We start from the raw sequence: 18,951 nt of genomic DNA on the forward strand, positions 1-18,951 counted from the left end.
GGTGACTCAGTTAAGCATCCTGACTCTTGGTTTCAGCTCAGGTCATGGTCTCAGGGTCATGAGATGGATCCTCCTCATTAAGCTCTGCACTAGCAGCGAGTCTGCTGGAGCTTCCCTCCCCCGTCCCACTCCCCCTGCCCCTACCCCCCAACCTCCACCTCCCACTCCCCACCCCCACTTGCACACTCCCTCCCTCTCTCTAAAATAAATAAATCTCAAGAACAAAAGTTCTTATCATAAGAAAAAAAGATTTTATAAACTAACTGGTAAAGGATATTAGCTAGACTTATTGTGGCGATCATCTCGCCGAATGTACAAATAGGAAATTATGTTGTACACCTGAAACTGGTGTGCTAAGTGCCAATTATATCTCAATTAAAAAAGAATGCTAAACTTCCATTTGAGGAGAATAAAAATAAAAGCATACTTTTTTTTCTCACCCTAACTCACAGACAGCTTGAAATATCACTCCAAGTTAAGAAAACCCGTGCTGGAGAGACATCTCCGGGGGAAGAATCGAGAAACCTGGCAAGCTGAAGCTAAGAGAAAAAGTCTGACAGTGTTGCAGGCCCACCTTTCAACCATCCTGGTGGAGTGGCAGAGTGACCTGGTGGGTGAACTTGCGCCCCTTCGCCCCGAGTCCAGCCTTGGTCATTGGATGAACTCAAGCCACAATGAGAGTCACTGCACAAGATGTGCAAAACTACCGTATTCGCACACTCTGGCTTCTGTCGTCCCTCGCTGCCCACCCCCACCTCTCTGAGCCTTGACCTCCAAATGCTCCGAAGAACATCACTCTCTGGGTCACATGGTCTCCTCTGGGAACCCCTTGCCGCACAGGAGGTGAGGGGTCCCTCTGTCTGGAGGGGCTGACTGTCGGTACCATTCCACCGTGAGAAATGAGGCTGAGACCAGGAAGGGCCTTTCAAAGCCCAGAAGTCAACCACCCAGCCTTTCCAGCCACATCTTGAAGCATTTTTACTATCAAGAAGGATCTGCATGCAAATTTCAGAATCTGTCTGCCGGTTCTCTTTGCAAAGAGTGTTGGAACCGTGGCACGAAAGGAAATCCAGAGAGACAGGGTAATGGGTGTGGACGACTGCTAATGGGACCCTCAAGTCCCTGGGCTGTCAGTCCTGTCTTCCTTAAGCATACGTTTGGAGTTCAAGCTCAGCAAGGTGGAGGTGTGTTCTGATTTGTTGATTCGGGGGGAAAATAACCCAAATACTCACCTTTTGGAGCTTTTGTTGTTTTTTTTTTTTTAAATCAATATATTAACCATTCATATATTCGGTGAAGGCAACAGCATATTTTCAAACACTAGGTTGTGGGAATGTTATGAACAATTTTCCTCATGTGCTAAAAATTATTTCTGCTATAGACAATATGTATCTGGAAGAAAGACTGACACTGCTTGGGAGTGGGAGGGTATTTCTTTTTGACTCGTGTTACTGGTTTATCTTCCAACAGTTTTTCCTTCTCAGAATCTCAAGATGGAAAATAAAGCAAGAAATTGTAATAGTAATACCCCTGGGATGTTCATCTTTATAGTTTGGGAGTCAAAATATAACCCGTCCCCCAGTATTGTCTCAGAGGATGATGCTTGAGGCTCCAGCCTCTCTCCTTCCCCCAACCCCTCCTTCCCTATGTGTCAAGGAAATGCCAATATGTCCATCAGGCTGTCCTCAGTGGAAACTCCCTAGGCAGAGAATGAGCGCGTCCCTCCGCCTCTGGCTACTGTCTTAGTACAGGAAGCCCTGTGGCTGCTAACGAGTGTCCCGAGCTCTGATCGCTGCCACTACCGCTTTGATTTCAGGAGGCTATGGTACTGTCATGTTGCTGCGTTACAGTCTGGGCTTTAGATCCCTTCTGTCGAATGTCCACAACTTGAAATCTCTGGGAAGAGAGAATGAGGTTTTATTCCATTTTCTCCCAGAAGGCCTCTGAATTCCTGATGCAGATTTGCTCACGTCTTCCTAGTAAGTTTCAAGTCAATCATATGCAGACTTCCAGAATAATCGGCTTGCTGCCGATGGTGTAGCAGTTATCTTTTGCTACATAACAGGCCACCCCATGACTTAGTGGCTTAAAACAAGAACCATTTCTTTGCTCACGATTCTCCAATCTGGAGGCTACCCTGAGGCTGGATGGCCCTTCAGTTGCTCTTGCTGGAACAGCCCCAGAGTTGATGGAACCTTTCCGTCCGGAGGAGAGTCTCACTTATATGGGGGTAGCTGATGAGTCTCGGGATAGCAGAAGCTGCAAGCGATCTTAATGCCTGAGCTCAAAAGTTCCGGAACAACACTTCTGCGAAGTCAGCCCAGATTCAAGGGGTGAAGAGTAGACTCTACCTCTCAGGACCCTTGAAGGATGCAAAAGACTGTTATTCTTTGAATTTGCAGACAGCCTACCCCCGGTTGGAATAAATCTTATCCCTGGAACTTTCCAGAAATGCCCATTGCACTCCAAGCTAGCAGGTTCCGTGATGGTGTGAGAGGAGGGGTTGAGAACTTGCTCTGAGGGGTTTATGAGGACAGGACGCAGGGGCATTCGTGGGCAAGGTGAAGGGCGGCCGAGGACACCACTATTGCTCTGAAAGGCAGGATCTCCGGAACCCCCTAAGCCAGCTCAGGGATTGGCTTTAGAAAGCCTCAGCAAAACTAGAACTGAAAATAAGGAAAAACCTTCAAAGGCTGTGGGAACCACTTCATGCCATGTGAATTATTGTCAACATTATAAGTAGTTAATAGAAACATGATTTTGGTTAGTAGGTAAATCGGCCTGATGAAAGGCAGGAGTGGGACCCAGATCCTCCGGCCCCTTCCAAATAAGGACTGCAGTGAAATGGGAAACACCAGCAAGCAGATTATGTGGCAAGCTGATTTTTGGCGAATCTGTCTGCTATCTGCAGAGCACTTAGAGTTTATGGTGTGCTTCCTCATTACTTATTTCATGTGGCTGATTTAACTCCATCTCATAAACTGATAGCTTATGCTCTAAGTTCATGATATGCTCGTTTACCCACAGATACTATTTATCCTAATCAAGACAAGCAGAGGAGGCCCCAGTTGGAATTTGCAACTGGTGTGTTTTGGAAGCTTGTGGGCAGGGTCACCAGAAACACATGTAACGGAGGGTACAAGGCACACCTGCTCCATAGACGAGGCAGCCGCATGGGACCAGCTTGTGATAGGGAAATTCTGGAGGCTAGAGCAGGGCAGCAGATGTCAGGAATCTCACTGGTATCTCTTGTGCCCTCATGTGCTATCACATGAGTTGGAAATTCACTTAAGCTCTCTGGTTCAGAGTAGTTAGGGAAATAGATCTAAAAGAAATTTTTCAGTGGATGACTTCAAAATTTTCTGCAAGTTCAGTAATTCTCAAATGGTGAGAGGCCAGAAGCTAGAATTCATTAGTGGACCTGAATTTAGAGCAAACATCTGCTGGACTTTCAGGCTGAGACCTGGTTCTGCTGCAGACTCTTCCAAGTCCCTGTGGGTTTTTTGGGTAAAGCTCTTATAGTGCTTATTAAATAAAAACAAAACTGTCTCTGCCAGGGTCCTGCAACATGAGGTGTATGGTTCTGAGACCTCTAAAACCATCACGTGGTGAGACACTCATAAGCCGCTTAACTTTTTGATGCAGAGCCTAAGGCCCAGCAGCTTGGAGGAGATGCAGATGTGCTGATCCCTAGGGCACAACTGTGCCTGCCCCAGTGAGCAACAGAGAAAAAAGAATCAAAATTCCATGATCAGGCTTTGAACGGAGCCAAACTGTGCACCCAAATCAGCACAAGCTGCTCTCTCCAACCAAAAGCCAAGGCCAGCCCAAGTGTTAGTTTTCAAAGCTTGTCCCTAACCAGATATTTTCCCAAAGCCTAGCAAAAACTCATTTGAAAAAATAATTGGACCTGTTTACATTTTTAAATGAAGATAAATGGGACGCCTGGGTGGCTCAGCAGTTGAGTGCCTGCCTTCGGCCCAGGGTGTGATCCTGGAGCCCAGGATCGAGTCCCATGTTGGGCTCCCTGCATGGAGCCTGCTTCTCTCTCTGCCTGTGTCTCTGCCTCTCTCTGTGTGTGTCTCTCATGAATAAATAAATAAAATCTTAAAAATAAGTAAATAAATGAAGATAAAAACCCTGAAATGGAATAAAAATAAAGCATAAAAGTGCTGTCCAAGTTAGACAGTTACTTCACTTGGTTCAGGTGTCTGGTAAATATAAGGTCATAGGCTATGTTACACTGTAGAATTTGCCAGAGAAAGTCTGCTTCTTATAGTAATAGCAATTTCGCAGCATATGTGACTTAGGCTATAATTCATTTGGTCCTCCCAATACCTACGAGACAGGCTCCACTTTTGTCCCCATCTTACAGAGAAGGACTTGAAGGCACAGGGAATTGAGGAATTTGCCATGGACTGCTGCCCCGCTGGAGCTGCGATGTGCCAGCAACCCTGTACCTCCCCTCATGCCAGCGGCAGACTATGGAACTAGCCAAGTGAGGCCATCGCAGAGCAAGGGGATCCTTAGCAGCAACATTGGTACTGAGGAAGCTGTCATCATATGTGGAATAGGAAATGGTATTTTTAGGATCCAATCATTGATGTGTATTTTTTTTATTAGGCAGCTCAGGAAATAGCTCCTTATAATTTTGTAGCACATATTTAAACAGATTTGGCACCTTGCAAGATCCCTAGGGTCCCACAAGCATAGGACCATAGGCCCTACTCTGGAGCTCCTGGAAATTCAAGATGTGCTGCTCTACCTCTGCTCCACCTGGCTCCCTCTGCCTGCTGTCTCTAGCTATCTGTTGCCTCCCCATACCCTGCATCTCCATAAGGAGGCTTAAGGGGAACTATCCTTTGGTTATGCTTACCTTTGCCATAGGCAATGCCCTTCAAAACTTCTTGGCTCCATCCAGCTTCCTATGGGTTCTACTTGAGCCCAGGGAGCCCCTCCCAGAGGACAGCTCAGGTGAGGTACCTAAACCCTTTGGCCAGGTGAAGCTTTTGCTATTACCTAGCCCTGAGGAACTCAGAACATGTCCCCAACTGTGAACTCTAAGGCCATACCCCTGGGGGCCCAATAACTACTGTACTTTATTCATCTTGGAAAAAGAGAGAGGATTCTTTGGTGAGGCAGGTGGATAGGAGTGAGCAAAACTGTTTCCATGCACACATGAGCCCAGGACCTACAGAAATACCTGGGTGAAGGGGACAAGGTCCTGCACTCATACTATTAAGGACTTGGAACAAAGTTGGATATTAATGTTGATGGGGCTGTATTTGCCCTGTATTTGTAGATGTGGACCAAACTGTTGTAACAAATAGACCCAAGATTTATTTCTTACTCACTTAAATAGTTCTAGGCAGCTGTTCAGAAAAGCAGGGTGATTCTCTTCCATGCCATTTGGGAACCCAGGCTCCTTCTATCTCATAAGCTTTATCACCCTCTAGAATACTGTTCATCCAGTTGATGGAAGGACAAAACTATGGCAGATCATATACGGGAGACTATGACCAGGCCTGGAAATAAGATACCTCACTTCATCTCACATTCCAATGGCTAAAACTCAACCATGTGACACATCTTCCCAGCAAGGGGAACCAGGAAATGGATTTGGTTGTGTACCTAGGAAGAACAGGAGAAAGGATTTTGCTGAGCAGCTATCACACTTACAGATTGGTGAGAACTCCTACAACCATTTGAAGTTACTTCATAAAGAATATAAGGAAAAACAAAAGGAGATCAAGAGGGAAAGATTTAAAAATTATTACTGACCACAACGAACTAAATAAATGTGAAGTTAGAGGTTAAAGTATCTAAACCATCTTAAAAAAGCCATCTAATCCTGAGAAAGTCATTGTGAATCTTTCATACAAAAATTGTTAATCACTGCTTTATGTGTAATAATTGACTATTAAAGATAAATTCCCACTCACAGGGAAAGACAAACTGAATTGAGTATATCCATTCTTTTAATAACAATATTCTCAGTGACTAGATAATAACCTGAAAATGCTTAGATTAAATGGAAAAATACAAGACAGAAAGTTATACAGAAAGATGACTGCTGTGATGACTGCTGTGTAAGAGTAAAACACCACCAACAACAAAAACCTGCACAGAGAAAAATACCAGAATAAATGCATTAAAATAGCAACAGTTGGAGTGTCTGGGTGGCTCAGTCATTGGTTAAGCATCCAATCTTGATTTTGGCTCAGGTCATGATGTCAGTCTCATGAGATCAAGCCCTGCCTCCATGCTCAGTGGGGAGTCTGCTTGAGATTCTCTCCCCCCCCCCCCCGCTCCTGCAAGCTCTCTCTCTCTCTCTCTCTCTCTCTCAAATAAATACATGTTTAGAAAAAAAATAGCAATAGTTGTCTTTGGATTAGGAAACTCTAGGAGATTTGTTCTCCCTAGATCTTAATTTTCTATGATGTTTAAAAGTTTCCATGAGAACATACATCTTTGTGTAATGGGTATAGGTTATGGAAGAAAGATTCAAATCACCTAAGATGCCCCTGCCCTCATTTGTCCTAAATTAGACCTTCCTCTTGTATTCTTTTATTCCTTTCCATGCTCCAGAGGATCGGTCTGGATTAGATATCACTGGGCTATATCTACCTGGCATGATGGAATGTTCATGCTCACCAGTTTACTTACCACTCACCCAGGAGGTGCCCCCAGAATCCTTATCTTTCTGTTGGGAAAGAGGGAAGCAGCCCTTGCTCACAGGACCACTGTGGCAGGGCTTCCTGGGATGGGAGTGTCCAGAGCTATAGTTGGTTTTTTCATTGTGAGGATTTGTTCCTGAGCTCCAGCCCTGCTCCTATCAGCCCCTCTGCACCAGCAAAGTCCTTGCCAGGACAGGCATTAATTCATGTGTTGTGTGTTAATGTGTCTATGCACACTTGCCAATGTTCATCCTTGTATTAACAAGGTCAAAGACTGAACATAAGATCTACAGCCAGAAAACTTCTCTGTTTTCTACTCTATTGGATGGCTGACTTACATCAAGCTCTTGGGGTTTTGGATCATTATCTATGAACACATAGGAGAAAACATTTAAGCTGAGATTCAAAGGCAGCAGGAGAAAGGGTGATGTGTGTCTGTGAAGGGCTTGATATGGGTGCAGGTGTCTGGGAGGAGGTGGTGTAACTGAACTCCAGGGAAGATGGCATGGAATGCAGAAGGGAAAATGAGAAGGAGTTGAGGGAAGCAAGAGTTGGCTCCTGCAGGGTCTTAAAAGTCACAGTGAGAAGTTTGGATTTAATTTTAACTACTACTAGGGAAGTAGTACTAAGTTTTTTGGGAAGCCTACTAAGTTTTTTGCAGAGAACTACATAAAACACATCATGATTTGAATTCCATTTTGAGAAGAAAAATGGTCCTTGGGGCACCTGTGCGGTGGGGAGAATGGACTGATAAAAGGACAGAACAGTGAGTGGAACTGGTGGAGACCATCTTGGAGGTGATTGAGGTTGTCCACACAGAAGATCCTGGTGGCTAGAGGGGGACAATGGCAGTAGATGGATTCTACTTAAATTTCTCACTAGACCAGATCTGAGGAATGAGCGAGAAGGAACGACCAAGGAGGAACCTGAAATTTCCAGCTTAAGTAGATGCCACTGCCCTGATTGAACTAAAAATATCAAGATGGTAACAGAAACAGAGTCCCATTTCAGAAGTGTTAAGTGTGAACTAATAAATTAATTAATGCTTTCGATTTTCTGGGAAGGACCTCAGTTGGGTCTGTGATAGAGTATCTGAAAATTTGGGTAGAACATTAAATTCAGGACAGACTGATCCCCAATCACCTTTCATGTTGGTGTCATCAGAATACCATGTCCTAAGCTGGAAAGCAGGTTCCTCCTTTGAAAGATGAAGATAGCTGCACAGCAGTGGTATTCACAGGCTCAGATCAGTTATGGAAAGGCAAGCAACCCCACGGTTGCTGTCCCTTATTCTCCAAGGATTCTCTTGAGAATCCTGTGAAGCCACGCTGCAGATGTATGCCCTATGACCATGTGTGTAGGAAGGGTGAGGACTGGCCCGGAGCCACTGCTGGGACCAGCCATCGTCTCCAGCTCCATTCCCATTTTTGAGCTCAGTGAAACCCCAAATGCGTTTGGGCCCCAAACTCCCTTTCTTCTGCATGGAAGTCCCAACATATTTCAGGGAAATCTGTAACCGATTTGTGAACAATCTGCCTACCCTGGAGCAACTTTGTCACAAAATATAGTATTTTCACATTCTTGTTGAAACCACTGATGTGTATGCCCCTGCCCCACTCCCCCTCCCCCCCCCACTCAGCACACTCCCACCCCACCAATCAGGGCCTCTTTCCACACATGTAACTGTTGTAGAACGGATGCCAAACCCAGCAACTGGTTATCTCCAAAATAATTTCCATCTTCCATGGGGCCATGTGCTCCAGGGGAGTAGTTAGGAGAAGGTATACTGTAAATTAGAACAGCTTATTTTCAGAAGCCACGTTTTAGAAACTTGATAGCAGCTCTGTGTTCTTGATAACCGTGCTCCTTGGAGGGCAGCACACACGTCTCTGTTGATGCTGGACTGGATGCTCGCAGATTAGCTAGTTGGATCAGTCAAGTGGCTCAAGCCCCATTCCCTGCATTTTGGGATCATGGAAACCCCAAAGATTACCACCCCCCCACCCCTTCCCTCTGGGTTGAAATTCTGTGTATTGCAGATAAATTTTACCCATCTGTTTCTGATTCATTTACCCCAACTCATCATGATATTTGTTTTGTAAGAGATATTCAGCAACAAAAAGTGACTTTCAAATTCTTCACAGAGAAAGGCTTATGTCTTCTTGTGGACAAATAGAATGTCTGCTCTTGCAAAAAATACCAGAGTCTCTAAAATGTAGTGAAGAGAGAAGCCAAGATGGTGAGAATAGAAGTTCAGAATCCAGCCTCCATTTTTGCTAAATTCTGGTTGTCGAAGAATCGGGAGGGAGACCCACTCATATGGCATTCTAGGCTTCAATCTTGGGAGGGGAAAAGGAGACAGAAGACACTTCCTGAGTGATCACCCTAGAGTCGCATGTTAAAGGAAGCAGAGGCAGGAGAGGTGCTGAAGTGGTGACGTGGGATGAGGGGACCCCTGGGAGCTGAAGCAGTCCATGGAGACCCCATCCCCAAGTCCACAGAAACAAAGATGCTGTGAGATGGTTTCTGTAACCATGACAAACACCCCACCTCATTTCAGAAAGGGTTTGAGACTGTTTATAATAACTGCTCCAGACACCACAATACTGGCAGGGCATTGGAAGGACAAACTCTCCTACATTAGGAGAGGACCTCTGCTTGGCCCAGGCCTTCCCCTTGGTGGTGGGACCTCAAGAGAAGGAGGCGTGCGAGTCCCACAGGCCAGACACAGGCATTGGCTCTGGCAGCTTGTCATTTCCATGGCGGTAATGAGGTTTTGGTGACCCTGACTTCTAGTGCCCATCTTCATCTGGCTGCTGCCACAGCTGGGGGATGAGGGTCCAGCTCCCGTTACCACCAGCATGTCTGGCAAGCCTGGACTGAGGCACAGGGAAACACTGAAGCAAGGGCAGAGGCAGGCGCCATCTGGGACCAATTAGAGGCTGACTTTTATCCTGAGGCCTCTATAAACCATCCATCAGGGAGGCAAAAAGAAAAAAGCACAACCTTCTTTCCCTTTTTATTTATTGATTCTCAGCTTTGTTTATAGTGACAGTGGTCAGTTTCCCTGAAAGGAAATCACTGGAAATTACAGGGTGTTTGGTTGGGCTTTTTAAAAATTAATTTCCTCTATTTTTGTATGAATTTGATTTGCTCTCATTCCCTTCCACTAACTCATGCTTAGTGAAAAATCTCTTTTGATTTGTTCTTAATGTGGAAAATGTTGGCAGTTCCACATGGCAATTGGAAACACTCCGAGGAGCACAAACCAGGTAGAGCTTTCCACTGGCTTTTCAGAGCAAGGAGATAGTCTCTCAGAGGGGAGGCTGCAGACAGAGGCCTTCACCCGGCCTTTGCCCCAGGGCCAAGAAGCCTCCTCCAACCCCTCCTTAAGCCTCGCTCCCCCCCCCCACCCCCCGCCCTACATGCCAGTCAACACCTTGCCTAGGCTCGCTCTGTTTCCTGTCCCCCTCACAGCTCCCTTCTTTTTCTAGTCACATTATCCTTTCAAAAGAATATCCCCCATTAGAGACGCAATTTTCTTGCAAGCTGTCTACGGTTGTCCCCCAACTGGAAATTCACTCTTCTCAAATTACCTTAAGATGCTGCCTCCTGAGCTAGGTTGGGTTCTGTAGGCTCAAGGCAAAAGGTCTTCAGGATTCAAAACAGGCCCTTGCGTCTTACTTCCTCACAAAAACCAAGCCCTCAGACATTGGGCATGAAAGAAGGTAGCAGCTTCCATGGCAAGTGCCAGGAGCTGGGCAAGATCTCCTAAGGGAAAACCAGAACACCTGGCTCCAGGCCCAGTTCTGCCATTTACCGGCTGGGTGACCTTGAACAAGTTACTTTACCTCCCAAAGCTTCAGTTTCCTTAAGGAACATGATCATTGTTATTATCTTGCACCCCCTATGTACAGAGGCTATCCTGTGCCAACTTGGTGCTAAGCTATTTACTCACTTTGCCTTACTTCATCACCAAGGCCAGGGAGTAGGCATTTTTTTCCCCATTGACAGATGAGAAAACTGAAGCCCTGGGAGATCGATTTGTTTGTTTAACTCAACCATAGTTGAGTTCCTATGGAAATGAGTTGTGGGGCCCTCTGGGCTGAGGAGAGATCCACAGAGGTGCTTCCAGGTCCCGGCAAATGCTCGGGGTGATGGACACTGCCTCCTCTCCAGGTGGGCAGCCTGCTTCAGGGATCCAGCCAAACGGATGGCCACATCACTGGGCTGGCCACTGCCAGTCACAGGGCGTACCACCTGCCACTGAATTTTAAATTCATCTGGACATCCTTCTCCTCCTGTTCCTCAAACAGAGAGAACATTCTAGTCTGGTGTAAGCACTTCTCTCCAGTTTTTCTGCCATTTCATTGTGGTGGTTCAGCCCATGCTTGTTCCCGAAGTCAAACATCATCAGTTTCAGGGACACGATACAGATAGCCCCAGTAAAATCTGGGATCTGGGCTAGGACCCCCTCCTAGGCTGGTACAATGCTGGTCATTGGGGTCACTGACCCCTTTGTGGGTGCTGGAGTCTGCTCTGGCCTCAGTGAGCATGATAACATTTGGGCACAGGCAGCCAGGTGCACAGTGCCCGTAGCTGCCGAGGATGAGGGAAGCACATAGGCCTTAACCACAAGTAGTGCCAGGCCCAGTCCACTCACTGTGTGGCCTGGGGCAAGTTACTGAGCCTTGGTTTCCTCACTTGTAACATGGGGCTAATAGGAACTAACTTTTGTTTGACCAACACTTACATTGTTCTAGGCACTGTTCTGCGCACTGTATGTGCAGTGACTCATTCAGCCACATATCAACACCATAAGTTAGGTGCTAATGTTATCCCCATTTACAGCTGGGAACACTAAGGTCCAAGAGGTCCAGTAATTTGCCCGAAGATGTCGAGCATGAGGATGACTCACAGATGCTAGGTAAGTGGTAGTTCTTGCCACGTGAAGATACTGTCTGGACACAGCAGGACACAGCAGTCAGCATGTGGCAAGGCGGGGGCAGGTCCTGTTCCCAGAGCTGAGCAGGAGGCAAGGACAAGCTCAAAGTTCTGGGACTGGAAAAGTTCCTAGAATGATCAAGGCAGAGCCAGAGCTGGGATGCAGATGGGCAAGGGGGGGTGAGAGACACAGCCCCGGCTCAGGGGGCAGCAGAGGCCAGAGCTGAGTTGGCAGCCAGAACCCAGAGGACGGCTGTGGAGGGAGGAGCAGGCCAGGCAGAGGGCAGAGGGCAAGACTGTACCTGTTCCTCGACTCGTTCCAGTAGCTGAGCGACACCAAACAAAGGCCAGGTGAGCAAATCTCCAGCAAGGAATCATGTCCATCTCCTCCTTGTCTTTCTCATTTACTTATGACTAAAAGAGGAAAGTATTTATTTCTAAAATGTATTACTTGTCCTCCACACTGAAATGTAGACTACAGTAAGAACTCTTCTTCTTCCCCCCTTTTCTCCGGCACAAGTGATGAGGAGTCCTTGGTTTTCCTGTCATACATTTATGTCTCCCCTTTAAAAAGCTACCCTAACCTGCAAACCACACACCCTGACCTAACAAAGTTAATCAGTGTCCCTTCCCTCCTTCCTAACAAAACAAGGGCCTTAAAAGGCTTTAACTCTGATTACCACCCCCATCTTTTGCATTTCTATTTTTTAGGATGCTTGTGTTTTTAATTCCCCTTACTGATTTTGTTTTAATTCCCTTTTAATTCAAATCAGTTGTTATTATTACTGTTTTAAAAATCAATCATTATCTAGAATTAATTCATATTTACCAGTTTTCCTGTGTACTATTTTTTCTAGCATCTCCTCATCTTCTTAATACAGTCCATTTCCCATTTCCTGAAATCTGTCTTTTAGATCTTGGAGTGAGGGTCTGTGAGTTTTAGATTCTCTAAGTCTCTGCATTAATGGAAAAATCTATATTTTACTTCCTTAAATGATAATTTATGTATAGAATTTTAGGTGGAGTGATTTCCCTTCAACATGTTTAGGAAATTATTGTATGTTTTCTGGCCTTCGTTGTTGCTGATGAGAAGTCTACCATCAGTCCGTTATTTCTTTAAAAGTGGTTTATCTTTCCTTTCCAGTTGCTTTTGTTATATTATCTTGGTCTTCGGTGTCCCGGGGAGTGCATTTATTTTTTATCTAGCTTACATGGACATGCATGTCTTTAATAAATTCTAGAAATAATTTAGCAATTATCTCCAAATATTTCCCCCTATGCTCTGAGGTCACTTTCTCTGCAGCTTCTATATGTGGCATCTAGCTTCCATGACCCTTCACCTCCTTTTCATATTTTCCATCTCCTTGCATCTCTGGACTCTAATCTGAGTGATTTCTTCAACCTATTTCCCAGTTCACCAATTCATTCTTCAACTGTATCTAACCCGCTATTTAACCAGTCATTGAGGTTTTTGGATTTTTGTTGTTGTTGTTGTTTTTTTAATGACTGTATTTTTTATTTCTAGAAGTTCCACTTGGATCAACACTGAGGACGACTTTTTCTTAGTTACTGTTATATTTTATTTGATAAAGTCTCTTTTATTTGCTATGTTGCTAGCAGGTAATAATAGATGATGACAGTTATACAGGATTCAGGCAGGGAGTACATTCTTGAGTTTACAAAGTTAGTTCATTACCTTGGACTTGCTTACTTCTAGTGGCACGACCTTTGAATTTCAAATAAGATTATAACTGGGCTGGACTCACTGTCCATAACAAAACTTTCTAGTGTGCCTCCCATACAAAGTCTGGGAGACCGGGATCCCTGGGTGGCGCAGCGGTTTAGCAGCTGCCTTTGGCCCAGGGCGCGATCCTGGAGACCCGGGATCGAATCCCACATCGGGCTTCCGGTGCATGGAGCCTGCTTCTCCCTCTGCCTGTGTCTCTGCCTCTCTCTCTCTCTCTCTCTCTGTGTGACTATCATAAAAATAAAAAAAAATAAAATAATTAAAAAAAAAAAAAAAGTCTGGGAGACCAAAAACTACACTTCCAAGACTCCCTTTCAGGAAGAGTTTTAGATGAAAGTTAGGTTCTCCCAATTGGGTACAGAAATGAGACAGAAGCCTCCTTCCAGATGCTTTTCTGCTGGTAAGCAAGGCTATGGCGATACAAGGTCCATTTCATTTACATGGTTTTGGAAAAGCAGTCAAAGAACTGTACAGTCGAAATCAGCTTCTCAGTGTCTGATAACCAGATACTTGGGTGTTTCCAAGCAATGTTGGTGATGATGATGGCTTCTTGGTCTGCAGGGTTTCCTGATTCCTGGTTCAGTTCCTGAGGTGGTTTCTGGTATCCTTATCTACCTTCTCCCATCTTCCTGATTGGCAGGTCATTTTTACAGTTCTGGGAGTCCTTTCTGGTGGTCCAGCTGAGACAGCCTGCCCTTCCAACTCTTACAAAGATTTCCTAAGCAACAACTTCATGGTACTAAATCCCATTCCACTTAAAAATACAGAGTAGTTTCTGTTTTCCTGCACTGAACCCTGCATACCATACTATAATGTCAAAAGTAAGTCTCTTTACAAGCATAGTTAAGCTCAAATACCTTTTAGTATGTAGCACTGGAAACAGCCAGCCATGTCTGGGTTGAATCCTTCTCTATTTTCTGCCTTCATGGCTTAGGAAAAGTAACTGAACCTCTCTGTGCTTCAGGTTTTTTCTTCCGTAAAGTTGGGTTACAATATCTCATTCATAGGGTTGTTAGAGAATGAAATGAATTAGTGTACGGATCATTCCTTGTACAGAAAAGGAACTTAACAAGATGTAGAAAGAAATGTTGAGATAATATTTCTCCAGGACAAAATTTTAAGATCAGTAAAACTTACACAATATAAATTTCCATCAATCCTAACCTCTTATATTTCATTTTTGCTCCTTTATCTCTTTCACCTTTACAGCAGTCTTTCAAGTGAAGCCTTCTACTTCTTTCTCCAATTTACCTGTTTGGTGTTAAAACCTCTCAAAATGAACCATGTTTGCTATAAATCTTATGCTTAACGAAGCATTGTTTTCTAACTATCAACTCCCAAATTACCTTAGGCCTCAGTTCTCATTAAAACATAATGGAAACAGGCAAGATGCTGGAGACATAGTTAATCATAGCCGGGATCCATCAGATCTAATGTACCATATCCCACTAGACTCACCAAGATCTCTTTGGGAGAATAAATCACTCCAAATTTGCATCTATACAATGTCAAAATAGATGCCAAGTGTAGAACTTTCTTTTAAACACAGTGAATTCTCTTCCTCTTATGCCTTTATATGGACTACAGATGAGAACATGACACTCAACTCACAGCAATTGGTCATTGGTCAGTCGGCAGGGTCTAGCCTCTTCCATTGGTTCCCCACTTCTTGCCCCCATTTCTCTTTCCCCATCAGCAACCATTCCAATGTGTTTCAAATTCCTTGATTTTGTATACCTACTTGTAAGGACTACTGATATTTAAGGGTGCAGGGTGCAAATATTTACTTTGTATAAGTGATATGGTCCTATGAACCTCATTCTATTTCTTATTCCACCCCTCCCCCCCTACTAAACACCATATTCTTAAGATATATCCATATTGCACCATCTTTCTAAGCTATACAGTACTCCATAGCCAGCTCTCACCGCATGATCTATACGGGGGTTTCCCACCTCCACAATCTATGGCTCTGACATATTCCTTTATGGACCTAAAGGATGAATTCACTAGGTTATATGTGTGGGAGTGGGACAACTGTGATATGGGGCATAAACACACTTCATTGAGTATTACAAGGGTAGCTTTTCTGACACTTCCACCAGTGGGATATAAATTTCCTATTTCACCAGCTCCATGCAACTTTGGCACTATCCAACTTTTCAATGTTGGCATCCCAGTGTGTGAAGTGATACATTACTGCTGATTTGACTTGAATTTCTCTGGCTTCTGTTGAGTTTGAGCATCTTACCACGTGGACAGATGGCTTCTTCAGCCATTTGGGTAAACTTTTCTGTAAATTGCCCTTCCACATCCTATGTTGATTTTTTCTATCCGGCTTTCTTTTGTAAAGTTTATTAATTGATATTAATGTTTGGCAAGATAGATCGCTCTTTTTTGCTCATGTTTTGTTGACATGATAATTTGTGGACCTCTATGTTGCCATAAAAATTTTGAAATAAATATACTGAGTTTCTCAAAACATGCAATGGATTTTTATATTGAATTCACAGATTCACAGATTATTTAGGGAAGGTAATTTCAACCTTATAATGGTATACAATCCCATCCATGTATGGATATCTTTCCCAGTTATTGGGATTTTCTTTGGCATTTCTTAGAACTTTAATTTTCTTCCAATATTCTTTTTTTTTTAAGATTTCATTTATTTATTTAGAGAGAGAGCATGAGCAAACAGGGGGAGAGGCAGAGAAAGGAAAAGAATATACCAAGCAGACTCTGGCGCTGAGTATGGAGCCCTATGGAGGGCTTGATTTTATGACCCTGAGATCATGCATGCCCCAAGCTGAAACCAAGAGTCAGATATTTAACTGACTGAGCCATCCAGGCGCCCCCTCTATGGTGTATTTTTTTAAATTAAATTTTGGATACTTCAGTTTTTCTGCTATTAACAATATTATTTTGTTTTCTCTTCTATCCCTAGTTGACTACTTACAGTTAGAAAGAATGGTATTAGTTGATATTTTTATGAGTTAAACTTCCATCTAACAACCTTACTAAATAATCCTTATCAGTTCTATGAATTTGTTGATTTTTTTCTCCTATTTGCAGGTAAGGACAGCTATTTCTTCTCTACTAATCTTCATGCCTTTTCTTCCTGTTGTCTTGTTCCATTGTGGAGGGGGGGGGGATATTTATAAGTTATCCCAGGACCAATACTTTGCTCAGTAATAGCAGCAATAGTGAGATCCTTATTTTGTTCCAATATTAAAGGGGATCCCTAAAGTTTAAACATAATGTTTATTATAGCTTTTCAATGTGTTTGATGTTTATTGAGTGGAGGAAATTTCATCTATTTCTAGTTTGTAAAGAGGTTGCCTTAGTTCTTTCAGGCTATTCTAACAAATTACCATTGACTGAGCAGCTTATAAACAACAGAAATATATTTCTTATAGTTCTTATAGAAAGTGGAAGTCCAAGATCAGGATGCCAACATGGTCAAATTCTGGAGAAACCTTTCTTCCAGATTGCAGACTACCAACTTCTCACTTTGTCCTCTAGTGGTGAAAGGGGCAAGGGATATCTTTGGAGCCTTTTTATAAAGGCATTAATCCCACTAATGAGGATGGAGCCCTGTGGCCTAATCATCTCCCAAAGGCCCCACCCCCTATGACCATCCCTTGGGGGTGAGGATTTCAACATATGAATTTGGGGTTTGGAGGGATGGACCCAAAATTCAACCTATACCATAGGTTTTGTTTTCTGAACACATACAAGTGTTGAAATTTAGAAAGTACTTCTTTTGCACCTAGGATGAGATGATAATGTGATTTCTTTGTCCTTTTTCCGTGAAAATGAGGAATTCTATTGATGGATTTTCTGGTTTGAAACCATCCTTTTCTTCTTGAATAACTTCTACATAATTGAGATTATGTGATGTCATTTTTAAAGTAAGATTTTGAATTGGGTTGGAATTTCAAAAATTTAAGCTCTATGCTTGAACATATTTTCTGAGAATCTATACTGGCAGTAGAGTTTCAAGTCACAAAACTGTACATCCTAGCTCTTGCTCAGCTTTAAGAAATCATAGATGAGGATCTGGCCAAGAATTAAGACTAGTAAAGGACATTAGTATTATAGTAAAATAAAGACATTTACTGTATTAATTGGATTTAATGTTCTCTTTGAGAGAGAAACTCTGCTGTGATTTGAATGTCTATGGCCCCCCTCTATTCTGAATTCATAGGTTAAAATCTTAATCCCCAAGGGGCTGGTATTAGGAGGTGGGGCCTTTGGGGGTGATTAGAACATATAAGGGTAGAGTCCTCATAAATGAGATTAGTGCTTTTATGAAAGAGGCCCAAGAGATATGAGTTTATAGGGAAAAAATGGCCATTTATGATCCAGGAAGTGGAGCCTCACCAGACAACAAATCTGCCAATGCCATGGTCTTAGACTTCCCAGCCTCCTAAACTGTGAGAAATAGGTATTTGATGTTAATAAGGCACCAATCTAAGGTATTTTTGTTATAGCACACTGAATGGGCTAAGGCAAAAGTTAATGAGAGAAAAATCTTTGAAGTCATCAAATTTTCTTTTTCCCAACTATGACTCTAAATAGCCAGTCTCGGGGATCCCTGGGTGGCTCAGCGGTTTAGTGCTTCCTTCTGCCCAGAGCGTGATCCTGGAATCCTGGGATGGAGTCCAACATCAGGCTCCCTGCATGGAGCCTGCTTCTCCCTCTGCCTCTGTCTCTGCCTCTGTGTGTGTGTGTGTGTGTGTGTCTCATGAATAAATAAATAAAATCTTTATAAAATAAAAGAAATAGCCAGTCTCATGATTTTCTGTCAGTTTTCCTTTCATGTAGTGATTCATTTTTTTATCTTCCTCAAAAATCTGGCAAAATTGCCAGAAAGTTCCAACTTTTCCCACATATTCTAGAAGGCAGGTTTCTGTTCGGGCAGAGGGATAAACTCTTCACTCCCAACAACTCCAGATCAGTGGGAGAGGGCGGAGCAAGCAAGGGAGGAACCTGTCCTTTTTTCTCTCATGAAAGCAACACTTTACCCTGAAAAGAGGAAGAAAGACCTCACTGGCCCTTGCCATCTGCTCTGTGCAGTGTATCCTCAGGGTGGGCGAGACACACAAGCTACTTTAGGCAAGCACGTTACCTCATACATCTACTCTCTTCTAAAGAAAAGGGAGAATCATAATTCTAAGATATTATTTTCATTGGAATATAAGAACTTTATAACCTCCTGATGGAAAATAGATATCTTTCTCCTGAATTTCTCTGACCCTTCTATGTCCCCACCTTTCTCAGGACTATGTCCCACTAACCTTGGGGAGACCACTTCTCAGAAATGACAGTAAGCAGTTAGAAGCTGCAGGGGGTCACTGCCTGGAAACCAGCTTTCAGGGCACCTCCTCCCAGGTGGAGAATCTGCAGACTCTGCCTCAGTGAAAGGAGCCACATGTTGTTCATTAGTCTCAGGTCCATCAAGCTGGTGTTAAAGGGACCACTTACAAAGGGCCAGGCACTGTGCTCAGACTGTTAAGTAATGATCACTGTTAAGTCATTTAATTAGTTGACCGATCTGATAGGCGGGCTTTGTGATCCCCA

At 43.6% G+C, this 18,951-nt stretch overlaps 1 protein-coding gene and 1 long non-coding RNA gene across 2 annotated transcripts in view; one reads left to right on the forward strand and one right to left on the reverse strand.

Moving 5' to 3' along the window:
• Positions 1 to 1,525, forward strand: part of SUPT3H (SPT3 homolog, SAGA and STAGA complex component) — a 602,245-nt gene extending 600,720 nt beyond the window's left edge. Inside the window, exon 10 of the mRNA XM_072832809.1 lies at positions 453 to 1,525. Coding sequence (XP_072688910.1) covers positions 453 to 461 — 9 coding nt within the window. The 3' untranslated portion in view covers positions 462 to 1,525. The remainder of the gene's footprint in view (positions 1 to 452) is intronic.
• Positions 382 to 17,594, reverse strand: LOC140636939 (uncharacterized). Its single transcript, XR_012034204.1, has 4 exons — positions 14,226 to 17,594; positions 11,924 to 12,035; positions 5,355 to 5,631; positions 382 to 2,362 (listed from the first exon to the last, which is right to left on the reverse strand). It is a non-coding gene; the product is annotated as an uncharacterized lncRNA (long non-coding RNA).
• Positions 17,595 to 18,951: the final 1,357 nt, after the last annotated feature.

This window comes from Canis lupus, chromosome 7, assembly GCF_048164855.1.
Source record: "Canis lupus baileyi chromosome 7, mCanLup2.hap1, whole genome shotgun sequence".
Taxonomy (NCBI): Eukaryota; Metazoa; Chordata; class Mammalia; order Carnivora; family Canidae; genus Canis; species Canis lupus.